A 20,016-nucleotide genomic window follows, 5' to 3' on the forward strand; every position below is an offset into this window, starting at 1 on the left:
ATATATATATATATATATATATATATATATATATATATTTATTTATTTATTTATTTTCTTTCTAATAGTCGATGTTTTACATTGTCATTTGGTGATGAAGGATAAGTTTATATGCTAGTATCATTCACACAAGCATAAGATATATATACAAAAATGATAAAGTTATGATAGAATACATTTCAAATATGTTTATTGGCATGATCAGATGCACAGACCAAAGTAATTTGTGTTGCTTGTACTTACCATTGGTTCTTATCCCATAGATTTTATATCGTGTTCTCAATGTTTTTGGCTCAATCAATTTTTATTTCTTAAAATGATTAGCGACTGACGTTCCTAATTATTTCCTTACTCGTACAATTATTTGCTATACCACAAAGCCCGCTTTTACGATTTGTCATTTTAGAACAACTATATGATGTGGTTCACATATTTTTCCTCTGTGAAAAAATAATTAATTGTAAAATTTTAATATGAAGAAATTTAACAAAGTCAAAAAATTTATCTATTACTTTGACAAACCTTGGTATAATAAATCATATATTATTATAAGTGGGAAGCTCCCAACTTAAAAGTTGAATTACTATTTTGCCCTTATTTTATCTCTAAACTAAATAAATATTAATATATGATTAATTTAATATTAGATAATATTTTTTTAATTTAAATTCATGCCTCTAGACACAATGGTTCAAATTCTTTTGGGAAATAGTTACAATGAAGAGGAAAGACCAAAAGTTGTATTTTCCTTAATAAATGTGTATATCAATTCTTCTTTATCAAAAATCAATTTAATTTTGGCTTGGAACTGTGTCAGTGATTATTTCTTATCACCTTTTGTTGTTAATAGAGAAAAGATATACAAGAAGTAGAATAGACACTAAAGGTAATTTCATTCATATTGAATTTTTATTTTTTTTATTTTTTATCATTTTATTTATTTAATCTTGATTTTGTTTATTGTATTTTAATATATTTTCTTTAAGTTTTTGATCTTGTTTTCATCAAATTGTGCTAAGAATCTGTAATACAATTTGTTAATTTTGTGTGATCTTTTAAGTGTTATTTGCTTTTGATTCTTCTTTCTTAATATTAGATTTTGATGTATTCTTTGAATATCAACTTTTTTATTGGTTTTATGGTATTTGATATGCTTAGCCTCATTATGGTTTCAATCTAGACTAGAAGAGGTTTACACAGTTATTATTTTATTTTTGTGTGGTCTTGTTAATATGTTGTATCATTGAATGTTTCTTTATATTTATTTTTTGACTATTTTTAGTAATTTTGAAATGTATTCTCGAGGTATTGCTCAATTTTATACGTTATGTGATAGTTTTCTATTTTTTACCTTGGGATTTCAATTTTTGTTGGTTCTTTGACGAACTTTTTCATCCTTTAAGAAATGTAGTTATTACTGTCAACACATAGTATAGGATCATAGAGACATTAACTTTCAGAAAGTCATCGTAGAAATGCCACTTTTATGGTAACAATTAAAATAATAAGGTTGAACCTCACTTTTATGGTACCAATTAAATTGAAAAGTCATGCATATATATAATACAAGTGTATGTAATACAAATGACCAGTGAATAAATATATGGTTCTCATATCTATATTTGATAATAGGGTAATATTACTTGACGTTTCAATTAATTCACAAAATTTGGAGTATACATGTCACCCTTCATTGTTTCAAGTTTATGATTATTTTTCTAAAAAATCTACTTTATGCCTCATTTATATATTTTTACTTGTATCATTTAAAAAGAACGAAATATTAATTAATAGGGTACACGTGCGTTGCACGTGAGCAAAGACTAGTCTTTAAATAAATATGACTTTACATACTTCACGATGTTAATAGATATATGTGACTAAAATTTTGATGTATACCTCAAATAAATAGTAAATATTATAATTACTTCATCATAGTATATGTAGGAGTGCATCTCACTGACTTTCCATGAATTCACCATTTTGAGAAGAAAAAACTGAAAGTTCATTTTATTTTTTAAAAAAGTAGTTTTTAAATCAATAGTAAAAAGTCAAATTGAATTAACTTTTAAGTCAAAAAATAAAAGTATGGTGAGACCTACTTTTGGTTTTTGACTTATTTTAAGTCATTTTAAACTTATCTTAAGTAATTTTTGTCATTGTCAAACACTTCTTCACTAATTTTAAGTCATTTGTTAATATTTAAATTATTTTTTTTACATTTGACAAACACTTCCAAATGTTAAAAATTGACTTAAATGTATGTTTAATCAACTTTTAAATCAATTCAAACACCCTTTTAGACACTAATGCCTACTCAATAAATAACATATAAACTATATAATTGATGATATATTCCCGCTAAGGCTTGTTTACATTATTTTTAAGACCTGTGTAGGTGCATAAATTATGTGCAGGATTAGTTATCCAAAAGTAAGATCATCTTAACATTTAAAACAGAATATTACTTAATTGTTTTGGATATTTAATCAAACATTTTAGTAGCGTAAGAAGATCTTCCTTCACGGGAACTACCACCTCTCTATTGGCTTAGGACGGCTCGACCCAACACTTAAAAAGTCGATTGAAACTCCGCATTTGTAACTTGTTAGGCCAAGGGATCGACCAAAGTATGAAGAGGAGTTTCTTGTTCCACATTCTTCCTTACATTCTTTTTAGCGTAAGACCTTCGACTAGACTTGTCCTGAAGAGCATAAGGTATAGATTAGGAGAGAGACTTTATAGAGTTAAACTCTTTAGCATGACTTTAGAGTAATGAAAGAAATGAAGTTTCCTAATAATCTTAAAGTCTCTCATTCATAAATATGGCGCGCTTCACACTCATTAACAAGACTCTACTAGATGTGGCTTATGAGACATCTTATGACCATTCTAAATTGTGTGCTCTGATTATCAAGTTTGTCACGGCCAAGGGGTATAACCTAGATGTAATATAACATGGCGTATAAAGCGTCGAAGGACTCCATACAAGCCACTTAGTTTTCACAACTTAAGAAATAGAACAATAAAGAGTAAAACAATTATCTTAAGTCTAAAACAGTTTTATAGAAAAGAGAAAGTTTAAACACATGTCTCAGCATAGCCATCTATTACAGTCAAATGAAATTGGGCCTAGCCATACATCCTGTCCAAAAAAAAATATACAAAAAGAGAATATAAAATGAGAGTAATTCGTCCTCTCGCACCATGAGGACTCAAAAAGCTTGGGGAAGAATCAAAGTCCAAGATCTAGCCACTAAAATGGGAATCCTGTCTGTCAAACCCTATATTTGGAGAAAATGTAGGCAAGAGTATACGTTAGTACAAAAATGCACTAAGTATGACAGTTATGCATAAAAACATTTAAAATATTCTAAATGGGACATTTCATTCCATAACATGCAATTGACCAAGTAAAACATGATATAAAAAAGTTAAAAAAACATAAGTCATAATATCATGGTCAATGCAAGAGATATTCCTTCAGTAACCTTAGTTCACTATAGTCTTGTTGTGGAAAATTATCCTTAATTAACATAGAGACCATTTGAGCTATAACATGATTTACCTGATATCTCCAACACCAAAAAGGATTGTTCTACTTGCCTAAGGTAGAACCAAGAACTTCTAGCAGCCTAAGTGGATCCACTAGTTAATCATCCTATGAGAGCACATAATTTATGGAATAAGGAGGTTGATACTAAAAATCGAACTCTACTAACGGAAGAACTTCCATCTCATGAGACTTCTTCTAGAAACTCGACATCTATTAGCGGGAGAGCGCCCATTTCAATGTCAATATCTACTTGGTGCTAACCATAACTTCCATGGAACAATATTTTCTTACTTATATATACTCATTATCCATGGAAAGACATGCCATCTTGTCAATCTAAGCTACTTCATTAGGAAAGCTCTTATTCATGATTCAATTAAGTAAGAATATTCTTTCAGCCTAAGAATCCTTTATATGTGAGAAAACCTTTCACATCATGCTAGTATGTGTTTATGAGAATAACCTTTCACAACACAACATAAAATATCATGATTTGACACTTTACTCTCAAATCACCCTTTAACATTTGCATAGGTTTCAAAAGATCATGCATAAACTGATACTTTGCCCTTTCAAGATTCAAAGTTTACTTTCAATCACAAAATCTATAAAATGATTTAGATATGGATTTTGTCATATATTCATGTACTTCTATTACTTCATGCTTATGCTTCACATTATAAAATTCCTCTTTCATAATCAACAATCCACATCATATGATCACAATTTGGAAAAACATGGGGTTTGCATGGGTTCATAAGGAAAACATCATAAAAGCATTGTAAATCATCATACATGCATATTTAAACATAATTCAATCATTAAGATAAATAATCAGAAGAATTCATGGCGATTGAAGAAAACACTAGCTAATTGGGAATTCTACCTTTTGAAATAGAGGAATTAGGGGACTCCATGAATGTAAGAGATTTCATGGATGAAGCCTATCGTACCTCAAGTCCAATTGCTTATCTTCAATGGAGTAATTGAGATCTTAGCTTTAAACCCTATAGTTGAATCATTTTTCTTCTTCTTCAAGCTTTCTAGAGAGAGAATATTTGGGAGGAGATATGATTTCTTTTGTGGAATTTGGAATAATGAATTAAATGGGGTAAATTTGGGGTAAAAAAGATTATATAGGGGTTCTAAATATAGGCAAAACGACATAGTATAGGAATTAATTAATTAATTAGGAAAAAACCTAACTGCCCCTGAAAAGAACTGTCAAACAATGACCCACGACACCACTATCACAGACCGTGGATGGACCTACGATCCGTCCTACACATCCGTGGTTAGGTGGTCTGGGACCTGATCTTTGGGGGTTCGAACCACGGCCCCTGGACCTCTACGGTCCGTAGGTCCTGTCGTGTTCCTAGGCTTGGACAACTTTTTGGGTGGCCAATCCACGAACCCCACCTACGGTACTTAGGTAAACCTACGGACCATCAGTGGTCCTCATGGATGGCACCGGTAGGTTTTGAATGTTAGTTCATTACCCTTTTTAGAATACAGGGTGTTACAATCACATATGTTTTTGGGTCATGAAAACAAACATGATTAGTCAAGTTATAATAAGCAAGAGAGTGTTCGTGGAAAAAGGGACAAAGGTTAACGAATTTAAGATATGGTGGTGGAATTGATGATTGCTGCCAAAGTATTAGTGATATTTTATTGTTATATAAATTAGTTAAATTAACTTGGATGGATTTTCAACGGATTGAAAGAGTGATGAAAAGTTTACGTAAAAGGATTGATGATTTATTGACAATACTGTTTGATGAACATAAAGCAACCAGCTATGTAAGAAAAGAAAACCTGATTCTCTTGATGTATATATTGATTTTTTTCACTCTTAGTTCGTAATTATGTTTTTGCCTTAATATTCTAGATTGTTTTATATTTTTGTTTTGATATATCCAAAAATTAAATATTTTTGTAAAGGAAATATACTAGTTAATTTACTTATCATAGCTATAGTATATTATAATTACATTCGCGACTAACATTATATATTAATTACGTGGACTGACTTTGAGTTTGTATAATTAGCTACGTTTGTATATGTATGATTCGCCAGAATATACAAATACATATGTATAATCTAACCGATATACATATATAATTTAGTTCTCTCCCACTCTCTGCGCTTTCTCGCTCGCCTCTCTCCTCCCTCACCCAATCTCGCTCGCCTCTCTCCTTCCTCTCCCAATCTCACTTCCATATATACAATGCATATGTATAATATACAGTTATCTAATCGATATACAAATACAAGTCACCTCTCTCCCTATATCTCTCGCCTCTCGCCTCCTTCTCCCAATCTCGCTTGCCTCTCTCCTCCCTCTCCCAATCTCGCTCGCCTCCCTCCTCCCTCTTCCAATTGTGCTTGACATACATACATACATACATATATATATATATATATATATATATATATATATATATATATATCAAACTATAGTTATGGAGAGTAGTAGGTTATTTTTGAGTGGATATATATATATGAAAGTTCCACTTTTTAAAATGCCTTTAAGTCTAATTATTCTTCATAATTAATTCAATTATCATAAAGATATTTTAATAATTAAGTGACAAACCTCTTATTTATATATTTAAATATATACATATCCAAATCATTTTTGGGGGAAAATTTGAGATTTTATCTCTTGATTCAAATCATGAATTGAAACTGCATGCCAAACATCTACTAAGACACTTAGTGATCGTTTGATAGTTCATTAGAGTTATACAAGTATAAGTTATGAGTGAAATTATGTATTATTTTGTGCAGATATTAGTTATGCAATGATTAATTATGCATAAATTAGTTATTCCACCTTCTATAGATGCGTAAAACAATACATAAATTCTCTCATAACTTAAACATGAATTAGTAATGCAAGTTTCTAAATCGTCAATTAAATATTGTATTAATTCTATATAAATAACTTGCCTCCTTTCTATCTACCAAACGTCGTCTAAGTTGTATGAAAAATAATATTTGGATAAGCTAGATTTATTTTACTACCAAATGCCCCTACTAAATAGCCGTTTGATAGAGTGTACTAGAAAAACAATGCATTCATTAACTTTGTTTTTTGTTAATACCTTATTTAGCACATTTTTATACATAGTATTGTGTATTGGGGGTACATATTACTAATATCATTAAAAAAATCATATTATTAGTATTAGTGATGGAAAGGGAAAAAGGTGTGAAATATATTCGAATTTGATCGAAATTGTTGTTATGATGCCAAAATTTTAAAAAAAAAATCTTTTACTTCCTGCACTATTTAATAATGTATTTTAAAGGTATATATGTATCCACGTAAACATAAAAAATATTGTATAATTATAAATAGTACTATAAATGCTTTTAAAATACAGTATTAAATAGTTCGGGAGGGAGGGGGGAAAGAGATCCTCCATAAAGTTTGGTATAGTAACAAGAATTTCGATCAAAATTCAAATATATTTCACACCATTTTCCTTAATGGAAACAAAGAACTTCAACACCTACATAAGATTGATCAATGACATAACTATCCCTCAAATCCTTTCCATTTACCTAAGCTAAATAATGTGGAGGGTATTCTTGTAAATAACTTTTTTAAATTACCCCATCTGTCACAATTTATGTAACACTTTTCATTTTTCGGAGCCAAACAATTTAAGTTTGATCGAAAAATTGTACATGAAATTATAAATTTTTAAGTTTAAATTTATATATTCGTAACTAAGTAAAAAGTACTATAAGTCATATTAAGTGCTAATTCAAAATATTCGAAACATCTATGAAAAATTTACGATAAAAAAGATAGACTTTTTTTAATCTTAAAATCTGAAAAGTAATAAATATAATAAGACGGAAGGAGTAAAAGTTATGCAAAATTTATTATTATTTTAGTACATCAAGTTAAACAATATATATGAAATAATATTAATATAATTAACATTAGTCTTATTAATATATTATATTTAATATTATTTTTAATACACTCTACCAAACTATCCGGACGAAGTAATAAGGTGTGGAGTCTAGAAGGTAGACCCCACCAAATGGGGTATGCAAGGACAGAAGAGTAATGTGTCCTGGAAAACTAAAACAAAACCAGAGACCAAATACAGAAGACTAACTGGAAAAAGCTAAACAATTCATTCATTTACTTCCTTTTTCTCTTCTCCTCTCTGCTTTTATCTCTTTAAACGTCGTCGTTTCTCCACCGTTGCTCCTCCTCAGACTTCCTTTTTACAGCTTTCCGGTCGATCGGCTTGTTTTCGGAACTTATACCGTACCATATCTCAAGATAATCAAAGTCAAGTCTACTCGATCCAGGTTATTTTACTCTTTTTTCTGTAATTTTATCCTTAGATCACCTAATTTGTTGATTTTTTGGGGTTATGTGTTAATTTTCAGCTGTAAATTCTATAACTTTGTTGTTGCTTCAGTTATCTGACTTGTTTTCTTTCAAGCCTGAGCTTCAAATCGGAAAGGCGTTTTTGTTGTAAATTACCATTAAAACTTTTCATCTGTTGGGGGAGATAAGGGAAATGGAACTTCTTACTATTGGGTCGGTCTATCTATGTTTTTTTTCTCAACAAATTCACTTGTTCTTTCAGTTAATTTTTCAGATGTTTCAGGCTTTGAAGATTTTTCTGCATGTAACTCAAAGAAAGTTCTTACTCAGAAATTCACTTTAGCTCTTAGTAGCAAAAAATTGGTTCAACAAGGGCTTTTTGCCATTTCTATCCTTATTGCTCCATTAAAGCATATACTCATTAATTACATTTACTGATTTAATTTTATTTAGTCATTTTAGCTAATTTGAATGAATAAAATGAACTGAAAGTTGAGGACAATTTTCCTTTGAACAATATCTTGTCTGTTAGTGAAGACCAAAGAACTTTTCTTCTGTGTGTTCATTTTGAATTTAATTTTGGTTTAGTTATTTTCTTGTCTATGTTTATTGTGTTTTGATAGTTAATGTTTTTTTTCTACAGGATTGTGGATTGTTAAAGTTTGACTTACAAATCCTCATGCCAAAGAAGCTATAGTTTTTTTTCTGCAGTTGCTTTGAGGGGAAAATGCTGGAGGCTCCAAAGTTTGCGGGACTTATAGACTTAAATGAGAACCATGATCATTATGGTCTCACACAAAATTTTTACCATAAGCTTGGTGAAGGGTCAAATATGTCAATCGACAGTTATGGGAGCTTGCAGATGAGCAATGGTGGAGGTTCAGTTGCAATGTCGATGGATAATAGTAGTGTTGGATCAAATGATTCACATACTCGTATTTTAAATCATCAGGGTCTCAAGCGTGTCCACAATAACTATTCGGATGCAGCTAGTGTAAATAAGGGCAAAACTTCTCATGGGTTGAGTGATGATGCCCTAGCTAAAGCGTTGATGGATCCCCGATTTCCTACCAATGGGCTTGAGAATTATGATGAGTGGACAATTGATTTGAGGAAGCTCAACATGGGGCCAGCTTTTGCTCAAGGGGCTTTTGGTAAACTGTACAAGGGAACTTACAATGGTGAGGATGTTGCTATCAAGCTTCTAGAGAGGCCAGAGAATGATCTTGAGAGGGCTCACTTGATGGAGCAACAGTTTCAGCAGGAAGTTATGATGTTGGCAAGGTTGAAACATCCAAATATTGTTCGGTTTATTGGTGCATGCCGTAAACCCATGGTGTGGTGTATTGTCACTGAATATGCTAAAGGAGGGTCAGTTCGTCAGTTTCTAACTAGGCGACAAAATCGATCTGTGCCCTTGAAGTTAGCCGTGAAGCAGGCCTTGGATGTGGCAAGGGGTATGGAATATGTGCATGGCCTGAATCTGATACATCGTGACCTGAAATCTGACAATTTATTAATTTCTGCTGATAAATCAATCAAGATTGCGGACTTTGGGGTTGCTCGTATTGAGGTGCAGACAGAAGGAATGACACCAGAGACTGGAACATACCGCTGGATGGCTCCGTAAGCCTCTAACCCTTTAGCAACTTTATTAGATGTGATTGTCTTATTTACTGTTACCTTTCTCAAAAAAAATAGAAGTGATTTTCTTAGTCTAGCCTGTTCTTTTGGCAAAACCATAATACAAAGCTTTTGGTTTTATTTTTCTTTTCAAAACAATAAATATCAGCCATAACACAGAGCTGCTTCGGCTGTTCCATAGATTCTTTCATGGTTTCAGTTCATTCTTTTTGTAAAATTCATTCAAATGTTTTGCATACAGTATGCTTCTTATCGTTCGTTCTGCTGAGGGTCTATCAGAAACCACCTATCTACCTTCTCAAGGTAGGGGTAAGGTCCACGTACACTCAACCCTCTTAGACACACACACACACACACACACACACACCCAAAAAAAAAAAAAACCTGTGATCTCACACTGGGTTCATTGTTGTTTTACATATTTGTGCTTGCAATGCAATTGCCTTCAACTTATCAAAGAAAATAGAGAAATGGCAGCAATAAGATATGTTTATTTTCCAACATGATATTTGGCTGAACGTTTGTTTGCACTATATCTTCTGTTTAATGATATAAATATACTACCACCTGCATTGCCTAAAGATAGATTTACAGTGAAAAAGTGATGGGTTTAATTGTTTTCTTGATGATCGAGAAACCTGTCGGGAACCAACTGAAGCTCTTGAAACTTGGGCATCGTGGACTCGCCCCGCCTCGCCCTCTTCCCTCAAACCTTTGGACCGATGGAGCTTGCGGAACTTGGGAATGATGGGCCCATCCTCCACCCTCCTCTTAAAATTTTCCTGGAGCCAACCGGAGCTTTCGAAACTTATGGATGATGGACTCATGGACCCATCTTTTTAACAGTTTACCTTCCTCCACCTTATATTGGCCTTAATTCACTTCGCGAAGTGTTCATATTGTGACCTAAGACGCAAATTCCTCACCTTTTGCCAATTGAGCTAACCCCTCGGGCAAAATATGATGGGTTTAAGTACTCTATAACCTTTTGAAAACCCAGATTGATTGTGTCTAATATTCCTTTTGTGTGCCTGTTATTGCTAAGAGAGAGAGAGAGAAGTTGTTTCTTCTGGTCAATCCTTAAACTTAGTTATTTGTGCCTCTTGCTAGAAGTGTCAAAAAACTCCTCCTTTGTGGGTTTTAGTGTGCTTAATTCAGTCTAGCTCATGAAATTTGTTTTCAGGATGTGTAGAGATGAACCGTAGTTCACTCTCATGTGCTTTTAAGGAATGTTCTAGTTAGATCAGTATACAGAAACTCATCATCTGTCACCTTCGTTTTAAACTTTTTAAGGGTTAAAGTTAATTAAATATTTTTTGGCTTCACCATATATTTGTCTCTCATCTTCTATTCCCTTGTTTGCCATTCTAAGATCTCACTTGTAATAAATTGTTCATGACGCTCATTCCAAGTAACAGTAAACATACTGAGAAGTGTTAACTATTTCTGTTTGATAGTTGTAGGCACTTCAGATTAAGTGGTTCAACTTATTTTTTGGGAGTGTCATCTCTTATTCTTAACTTAAATTCAACAGAATTAGCTCCAAGACTAGTCTTTCTTTTATAATGTTGTTTCCAGGCCAACTAGTGCGCACCTCGGGTATTCACGAGGTACTTGCTACTCCCGCCAACATGGGTACCTAATAACTTGGTCTACCAAGGCTTGGACAGATATGATTTTGTCTAAACCATGTCGCGCCTCTTCATTGACCGCTAGGCCACACCTTGTGCTCCAAGATTAGTCTTTTCTCCTTGCCTTATTTCAAAGGATACAAGTAAGAAGAGTTGTTATTCTAATAGAAATCATTTTTTAAATCCTTTGTAATGAAGATTGGTGTAAGTTATAGAGCATTGGGTAGTAATATAGCTTTGGATTGCATAGTTGTTATTCTAATTGAAATCATTTTTTATAAATCCTTTGTAATGAAAGTAAAGGCACCCTTCTCCTAGTAGAAGGGTTGTTATCTTGCCCTTTTATCCCCAGAACTCAGGAATTCCTTTTTCTATGCCCCTCTCACATTTATCAGAAAATTCTTTTTTTTTTGTGCAGTTCAGTTAAGCTAACCCACCTTGACAAACATTGTAATTGCACCACATGAGTGTTTTTTTTTTTTGGAGGGAGGGGGGAATGAGTTTTATTTGAATATAAAAGAATGTGTTTGAAACTTCCTGACTTAAGGAGACATCTGCAGACTGCACTACAAGGTCTTCCTCCCCTTGCTTTGGTGCCCTGCTACTTTTTGAACAGTTCCTGAAATGTTGCCTCTTGGCTCTTAGTAATGGGCTCAAATCTTGTTGTTGGATAAGTATCCCTTGGTTAAGTTTCTTAGGTTTGGTACGTTTTTGTGATCTCATTATAGTAGTACATTTAATGAGGAGAATAATGAAAGATCTTTTCTTCAAAGAACTGTCAGGTATTTAGATCTCTCTTGGAGAAGTATGAAAGAAAAGTGCATGCGTTAAATTTTCTAAAGGATTTAGATAGGCTGATATAGCATGTGTACAGTCACATGAAAAACACACAAGAATATTGAAGGGACAAATTCACATATGTAAGAATATCATAACTTTGTCTACTAAGAAATTATACTTCTGTATGTATGGGTAAACTGTAGTGTCGTTGTGTCAATCATTGCATTTGCATACTTGATAGCTTAAGCAGTTGTCAGATAAACTTTATAATCATAAGATTAAAACAGAAAGAACAAGCAAAATTACCAATGCCCCATTGATAATTACAGCAAAAGGACAAAAACAAAATGTTCATTTCAATTTGGGCCTGAATAGAGCATGGTGGTTGGAAATCCATAAAGCCGGACCCAACTTTTGGTTGTGGTCAAGCTAGTTGTTTGATTGATTATTTATTGCATCACTACTACTTGGGTGCCTTTTCAATCGGAAACTTGATCAACGTGTTGCTACATTTTAACAAACCAGAAGATATCTGAACTTATCAATGGTTTAGAGCCCTTAGAAATTATTCATGTTAGCCTTTACAAAAGTTCTTTTAAAAAGGTGTTCCTTATTTTAGCTTATTATTTTCTTTCTTGGGCTTGATATGGCAGTTAGGATGTGTACCTTGAGTTAGATGAGCAATCCAAGATGAAAAGAAATTGAAAGATAGAGTTATATCCTTTTCCATCGGCTGGAGATCCATTACATAATTAAGCTTCAAGAAGAGTATCGGTGGATATATCTCTAGGATACAATTGTTTTAATTAGTTTCCACAGTCTAGCTTTCAACACAATATTAGAGATGAATCTTGTCTTGGGAGATGAAATTACATTTTTGAAAAAACTAAAGGGGATTGAAGATTAAGCGTGCAGTTGTTAGAGAAGTGTGAGAAATGAAGCTTTTCATTTCCAATTGGACAACCTTTTTCTGACATTTAGTCGAAGAAGATTGTGTTTATCGGTGCCTATAAGACACTGTCCAAATGCCTGTGATTGTGTTTGCATTTGTCAGAGAAATATGACAGATAAAGTTTTTCGTTTTCAATTGGACAATCTTTTCCAACATTTAGTTGAAGAAGATAGTATTTGTGGGTGAATATAAGACACTGTCAGAATGCTTGTAATAGGTATGGACGTATCTAGTGGCTCTGGTGATGTTTAAGTGTGCTGTTACAGTTGAGATGGACCACTTTGCTGTGATGGCACAAGATTTTTTAATGCAATTCTTCCCTGTGCGAGGAATGAGTAGTGTGTTGATGAGTAGCATGCATGACTTGAGGAAAATAGATGGGAACTTGCCAAGTACCAAAGTTGATGCAATAAAGGTTGTCCCAGTTGCAATCTTCATGTCAAACAAGGCTTGTAGCTTGGCATGTGCAGCAACTCTTAGAAATCACATCCAATTATAATATATTCACAAATTGATTTTAGTTAGGTTATTTAGAAAGGGAAACAACCTGTCACATTTCCCCGGAAAATCTATCTATTCACATTTTAGCAAAAAAAATTTGGCAGTATTTATATCTTAGCAATACTTTCTGAATGGCATGTGTGTTGCTTCTTCTTGCAATATGTATTCATTATTCCCGTTGCAAAAGAGCAATACACTGCTCCTCGTGGTTTTGCATGTGTGGGGTGTTGTGGGCTACTTGAGAGCATTTTTACTGTGTTTTGCAGGGAGATGATCCAGCACCGACCCTACACACAGAAAGTTGATGTTTATAGTTTTGGCATTGTTCTGTGGGAGCTTCTAACGGGGATGCTTCCCTTCCAGAACATGACTGCTGTGCAGGCAGCTTTTGCAGTCGTCAACAAAGGTGTCCGTCCAACCATCCCCAATGATTGTTTACCTGTACTAGGTGAAATCATGACTCGCTGCTGGGATGGGAACCCTGACAATAGACCACCCTTCTCTCAGGTGGTCAGAATGCTCGAGGCTGCAGAAATAGAAATCCTGACAACAGTCAGAAAGGCCCGCTTCAGGTGCTGCATCAGTCAACCCATGACTACAGATTGATATGGAAAGAGAAACTGTAGGCAGTAAAGGATTTGGGAAGGCTAAACAGAAGTGATTCCAAAGTCTGGCATGTGTATGTATCTATGAGGCATAATTTCTTTATTCAGATAGAAAAAAGGGGAGAAAGTTGTGACAAGGAACTGTTTGATTTTGTGTTGTATCTTCTTTGTTTTCCTTTTCTTCTTGAATTTAAGATTCTGATTAGTGATAATAGAATAGTAAGTGTATTTATACATATCTCTGTATTTTATTGTACTTTATCAGGTGCTTGCAGATCCACCTTTTGTATCTCTGATGCTTTATTTTATTATTATGCAGATTGCAGAAAATGTGGTGGGGTAAGTTTCTTCTAAACCTAATATATAGAAATGAGATAAATTGACCTTCAGGAAGACGTGTGTGTGTGGTAGTGGTATGCTATTACCAAACATCATGCTTTCAACTGTTTTTGGTTGAATCTTAAATGATTTAGCTGCATATGAGAGGATGTTTCATAAAATCCAATCTTACACAGGTAACTGAAAGTGATACAAACATATTTATCATTTCTAATGTGGAGAGGAAACTTCTATACAAGTAAAATGAATTTAGACATCCTGAGTATCAATTAGTTCCCTACCCTTTGTCTCTACTGTTAAGAGCATAACACTGACTGCTGACAAAGCTAGAACTGCTTCGAAACATGCGATTGCAGCCGTCTGATGACACCCTCTTAGCAGATGCACCACCACTATAGGAGAAATCATAGGCCCTATTCTTCCCACAGAATTTGCAACTCCAATACCAGTTGACCTTACAGACGTTGGGTATATCTGCATACAAGACATCAAAATGAGATAGTTGCTAACATATAGTATTTGCTAAGATTTCCACTCTTCTTTCAAATTCAATACATGCATCTAGCTTGAGAGTCAGGTGGTGAACGCCTAAGAAAGACTGGAAAGCTTTAAACTTCTTCAAAGAAATGGAACATAATACTCAAGTCTAACTTTCTTATATATGCATCAAGTTTGACTGGATGGAAACAGGAATGAGTATTCATGATAGTTACCTCTCGACAATAGACACCCACAATGACGAAGCTTCCAGAAATGAAAGTACGAGCACCAAATAATAAGCCAGTAGTCAAAGCAGGCAGTTGAGGTGCAAGAAGCGGTAAAAGGAACAGGAAGCTTAAACCACACATAAGTGCCACACTGAGTTTTCGACCAATTGTATCCACCATTATAGCTGCTAAAATAGTTCCAGGGATCTCTGAGAGACCAAAATAGAACAACTTTTAGATTTTAGAACATGGAACCTGTTGACTAGTTAGGATGAATATGACACAAGTAAAGAGAAAAAATTGTTTTACCGGCAAGACTGTTTATGAGCACATTAGTGTAAAGGCTCTGATCATCATTCAGGTTCAGAGCAATTGACGAATGTTGACATTGTCCACTGCTAAACAGTGAGGTCAGCAATATAATGCCGTAATATGAGAAGGCATTTCCAATATAAACCACCCATATGAGGAGGGTATTTCTAAGTAACGCGGGGGACAAAAGCATAAGTAGTGATGAGAAGCCTGATTTAAGAATCGAGACTCTGCTTTTCCCAGGGGAAAGCAATTCCTCATGCTCCTCAGTCACTTGAGAAGATACGAGCTTTCCAGGGGGAAGTTGTGTCTTATTGACAACAGCTATTTTCTTCAGAATATCATAGGCGTCTCTAGTCCTACCTATGGCACATAGATATCTAGGAGATTCTACTGTAAATACAAATAACAGAAGTCCTGCAAATGATGGTATGGACGATAAGGCCAGTAACCATCTCCAACCCAATCTTGGCATAATCATCTGCAACATAAACAAAGAGAATGTCATATGTTTTCGATGTTCCTGATCTTGAAAGTGGCACCTACCTTAGTGAAATTCTTAATTTAATCATATGAACATGTATAACTTAGCAGCAACTTACAAAGTAGTTATACTATTTCAAAAAAGAATAGTATCCAGATATTATACTGAGTCACTTACTTCCACAACACATTGGGCTCAAGATTTCTTAGTTATAACTCCATTTTTTTGTTAACATAAATTTCAAGATCTTGAACATGAGAATCCTACATAACATTGTCATTAGAAGCATACCTGATACAAAACACATTCTTGCAGTAGAAATGATCAAGGATTACTTTCAACAAATTAATTTCTTTTGCATTGGGGCAGCAGGAATGAAGTGGAGACTTACCTCTAGAGTCTTGTGTGATAAGAAGGTACCACCTAAACTTAAAGGTAAGTTCTATAGAGTGGGGTGGAGTGCTGACAAGTCAAGAACTCATAATGTTCAAAAAATGCATGTTGTGCAGATGCGGATATTAAGATGGATGTGTGGGCATACTAGGCTTGTTAGTAACTGTCGTAGTATCAGTAGTTCTGGCCATATGTTGTTTATTGTGTTCCAATTATCACACTACTTTTCTTATTAACTACTATGCTTTCTTCATTCTTTCGGAAACAGCAAGGAATTTCAGTGGGCATGTTGTTATTATTTCCCTTTCTCACATCTGGTAAAACATCACAGTGGCTTGAGTAACGGAAAATTGCGCGATTAAATGGAAGATCAAGAAAATCATATTGAAAAACATTTCATATTAGTAAAGCAAAAGAAAAGGATATACCAGTGCTAATAGAGCCTCAAGTATTGTTCCCATTGTCCAAAAACCTGCATACATCATCATCCACATTCCCCTATATTCTGAAGGAACAAATTCAAGAAACCAAGATCCATACACAAGTCCACCCCCAGCTCCAAATCCAACCATCATACGCACAGCAAGCAACCAATTATAATTCGGTGAAAAGATACTCAGTATTGCACATACAGCTGTCACTAACGCTATACTCAAAAGCCCCTTTCTGTTCATTAACAAACAAACAACACATAAATCAACACCAAATTCTTCCCAAACATCAAAACACAATAAAATTATACATTACTTGCCTTCTTCCATAAGAATCAGTGATAAACCCCCAAAATAAAGCTCCGATTAACATGCCAACGAAAACGACAGTACTCATAAGACTTTCTTGAGTAGGAGAAAGAGCCCATTGGGACCTTAAAGCAGGTCCAATAAAAGAGAGAATCATAGTCTCTACTGCTTCTGAAACAGAACCAAGACCTGCATAACACAATACCATATACTGAAATTTACCAATTCCAACTGATGTGAGAGCTTCTTCCATTGTGTACACAGAATCATCTTCAGCTTGCTCTGTTGCCATTTTCAAGTGAAGTCAAACTGCCCAAAGTGGGAGGAAAAAGTTAATCAACAACACTTCCCTTTTTTATATAAAAAATATAGATATAGACAAGTGGAGTACCTAACATGGCTTACAAAATTATTTTTTGTTTGTTTGTTTGATAATAATTAAAAGAAATTCTATCATAATTATCACATTTTCTACTTAATTATCATGTCTCGTTTAACTCATTTCTACCTAATTTTTATAATTTACGAAGTTGTTGGATGCTCATTTTCTTTTTATAAATTGTGTGTTTAATCATTAAAGAGAGGATATAGAAAAGGTTATAGTGATAATTGATAATATTAGTAGTATTAAACAATTAAGGGTAAAAAGATAAATATATTCTCAACTATCGTAAATGATATGTGTATATCCTCCATCATACTTTAGGGATATTAGTGCTTCTACCGTCCAAAAATTATACACTTTATACTAACGAACATATACGTGTCATAATTTTATCCATTGATCCGACATCGGATCGGTAGATAAAATTGTGTCACGTGTTCCTATTCAGTCTTCTGTTAGACTGAAGGGCATATATGCTCTAGTTTTTGGACGACATGAACACCAATGTCCATAAAGTATGACGAAGGGTATCTGCATACCATTTACGATAGTTCGGAGTATATTTATCCTTTTTCTCGATTATTAATTATGAAGTTGTCAAATATCTCGAGTTTTAATATGTAATTTTGTTTTGAATATATAACAATTTTTTTATTTTCGCCATTGTCACACATGTTAGTAAAAATGGACGGTATAATAAAACTTTTGATGATATTTATAATTAAGAAATAGATACGCAAATAATAATAAATATTTATTGTTTGCCTGGCCAATCACGTTTCATTTCCTTTTTTTGGATCTACTCGAATAGACTTTCTAAGAAAAGCTTCGTGTTTTTTTTAAAAAAATAATGATTATATTATGATATATGGTAAATCTTTGGAAACTCATCTTGAGGCATTATTATTCTTTGTACTATACACTATAGAATACTTTGGACACATTATTATAGAACCTGGATCGGTGAGTAGGTATTTTTCAACGTGAATGCAAATTAGACCTTGGAATAATATTCATGTTAGCCTCTACACGCCTAAGACTGAATAATTGGAGCATGAATAATATAACACGGGGAGCAACATTAAGAAACACATGAACAGGACCAATGGGTATGGGTCTAGAGCATATACGAACATATGGTTATTGTGTCTAATTCAACTCAAACACTAGCTCATAAAAAGAATTGACCAAGATCCACGATTCATTCAAGTAAAATTTTATTATACTGATTCAGTTCAATCTATAATCATAAATTCCATACATGCAAAAAAAAAAAATTGCTATTAATGTACATGTGTTTATATACCCAAACTCCCTAACTTTTCATAACCAACTTTGTAACAGATTCTTCAACTTACAAACTAACTCCTCTAACTTCTATATGTTACAATTTAGCCCCTAATGTTTTCTAAGTAACCCCTTCTTTAATAAACTCTTCTTCCTCTTGATGTACCATTGAAACATGGAACTTAACAATTCCTCTGTTTCAAAAGTAATCTATTATCATATCATTACTACTCGTTTTCGTTCATTTTATACGAGTTAATTTGATTGGAACAACAAATTTAAGAAAAAAAAACAAGTAATTTTGAGACTTGTGTGATCTATAATAAATTAACACATATGTGTATAGTTATAAATCATTTCATTAAATATAAAATCTGACATTTTAAGATTAATTTAAAAATATGTCATTCTTTTTTAAATAAGCTAAAAAGGAAAAATAAATCAATGGTCTTTAATGATTCATAATTTGAACAAAGACGTGTTTAGGGGTGTACATGCTTTGTCTTGTTGGTTTTTTTCTAAATTAAACTACACCAAATTAAATTAATTGATTTATTTTGACATGATATTAAACTTTTAGAAAATAAAGAATACTTTTGAATTATGTGATTTTAAAGTAAAAATATGTCAAATGTATCACAATGTTCTATAATATTGTGATCTTAAATATGTCAAGTGAAAAGTTAGAATTAGATAGTTGCTAAAAAGAAAATTAGTCATTTTTTAAAATGGAACAACAAAAGAAAATAGTCAAACAAATTGAAATAAAGAGAATATATTGATTTGATCCTTTGATTTTTTGGGTTCTTTTAATCACGTGAATACTATTTAGAGTTATGTATAAAATTTTAAGAGATAACCGTTAAAAATACACCTAAACTTATCATTTTTTCGAGTTTCATACTTCAATTATTGAGACTGAGAGGTTCACACATAAACTATCACTTATTGGTTTGATAAACATACTTCTCTCTTTTGTCTCACCATGGTGTGTGTAATACACTCTTTTTTTTTATTTTATAAAATTGTCACATCACACTCCACATAGACAAAAATTCCACTTTGACAAAAAACTAAATGAATTATTAATATTAGTTAAAATTAAAGATTGAAAAAATTATTATCCCAATTTTATTTTATTTTTTTAATATTTAAAACTAGAAAATTAACTACAATATTAAAAAGTATTACAATATAATTTTTTTAAACTCTATATTAATAAAATCAGATAAATAATCTAAAACTCAATTACTTGTTTTCATTTTGTATTATTATTATTATTGTTATTATTATTTTGGAATTGGTATATATATATATATATATATATATATATATA

The 20,016-nt window shown here is 32.8% G+C and overlaps 2 protein-coding genes across 2 annotated transcripts; one reads left to right on the forward strand and one right to left on the reverse strand.

Annotated features, from left to right (window-relative positions):
- Positions 1-7,662: 7,662 nt before the first annotated feature.
- On the forward strand, positions 7,663-14,322 carry LOC107025958 (serine/threonine-protein kinase STY13-like). Its single transcript, XM_015226768.2, has 3 exons — positions 7,663-7,898; positions 8,564-9,546; positions 13,695-14,322. Exons 2-3 carry the CDS (start codon positions 8,648-8,650, stop codon positions 14,032-14,034), a joined length of 1,239 nt encoding a protein of 412 aa, XP_015082254.1. The 5' UTR covers positions 7,663-7,898; positions 8,564-8,647; the 3' UTR covers positions 14,035-14,322.
- A 157-nt stretch (positions 14,323-14,479) lies between these two features.
- LOC107025957 (organic cation/carnitine transporter 7-like) lies at positions 14,480-17,367 on the reverse strand. Its single transcript, XM_015226767.2, has 5 exons — positions 17,020-17,367; positions 16,697-16,934; positions 15,389-15,872; positions 15,086-15,288; positions 14,480-14,846 (listed from the first exon to the last, which is right to left on the reverse strand). Exons 1-5 carry the CDS (start codon positions 17,298-17,300, stop codon positions 14,622-14,624), a joined length of 1,431 nt encoding a protein of 476 aa, XP_015082253.1. The 5' UTR covers positions 17,301-17,367; the 3' UTR covers positions 14,480-14,621.
- Positions 17,368-20,016: the final 2,649 nt, after the last annotated feature.

Source organism: Solanum pennellii, chromosome 7, assembly GCF_001406875.1.
Source record: "Solanum pennellii chromosome 7, SPENNV200".
Classification (NCBI taxonomy): Eukaryota; Viridiplantae; Streptophyta; class Magnoliopsida; order Solanales; family Solanaceae; genus Solanum; species Solanum pennellii.

Bases quoted from the DNA above. Each gene is read 5' to 3' on its own strand.
- LOC107025957 (XM_015226767.2), bottom strand. From the start codon at position 17,300: ATGGCAACAGAGCAAGCTGAAGATGATTCTGTGTACACAATGGAAGAA. The intron at 16,935-17,019 runs GCAAGTAATGTA...GTTAATGAACAG, and splicing joins ACTGATTCTTATGGAAGAAG to AAAGGGGCTTTTGAGTATAG. The intron at 14,847-15,085 runs GTAACTATCATG...TCTTGTATGCAG, and splicing joins TGGGTGTCTATTGTCGAGAG to ATATACCCAACGTCTGTAAG.
- LOC107025958 (XM_015226768.2), top strand. From the start codon at position 8,648: ATGCTGGAGGCTCCAAAGTTTGCGGGACTTATAGACTTAAATGAGAAC. The intron at 9,547-13,694 runs GTAAGCCTCTAA...TGTGTTTTGCAG, and splicing joins ACATACCGCTGGATGGCTCC to GGAGATGATCCAGCACCGAC.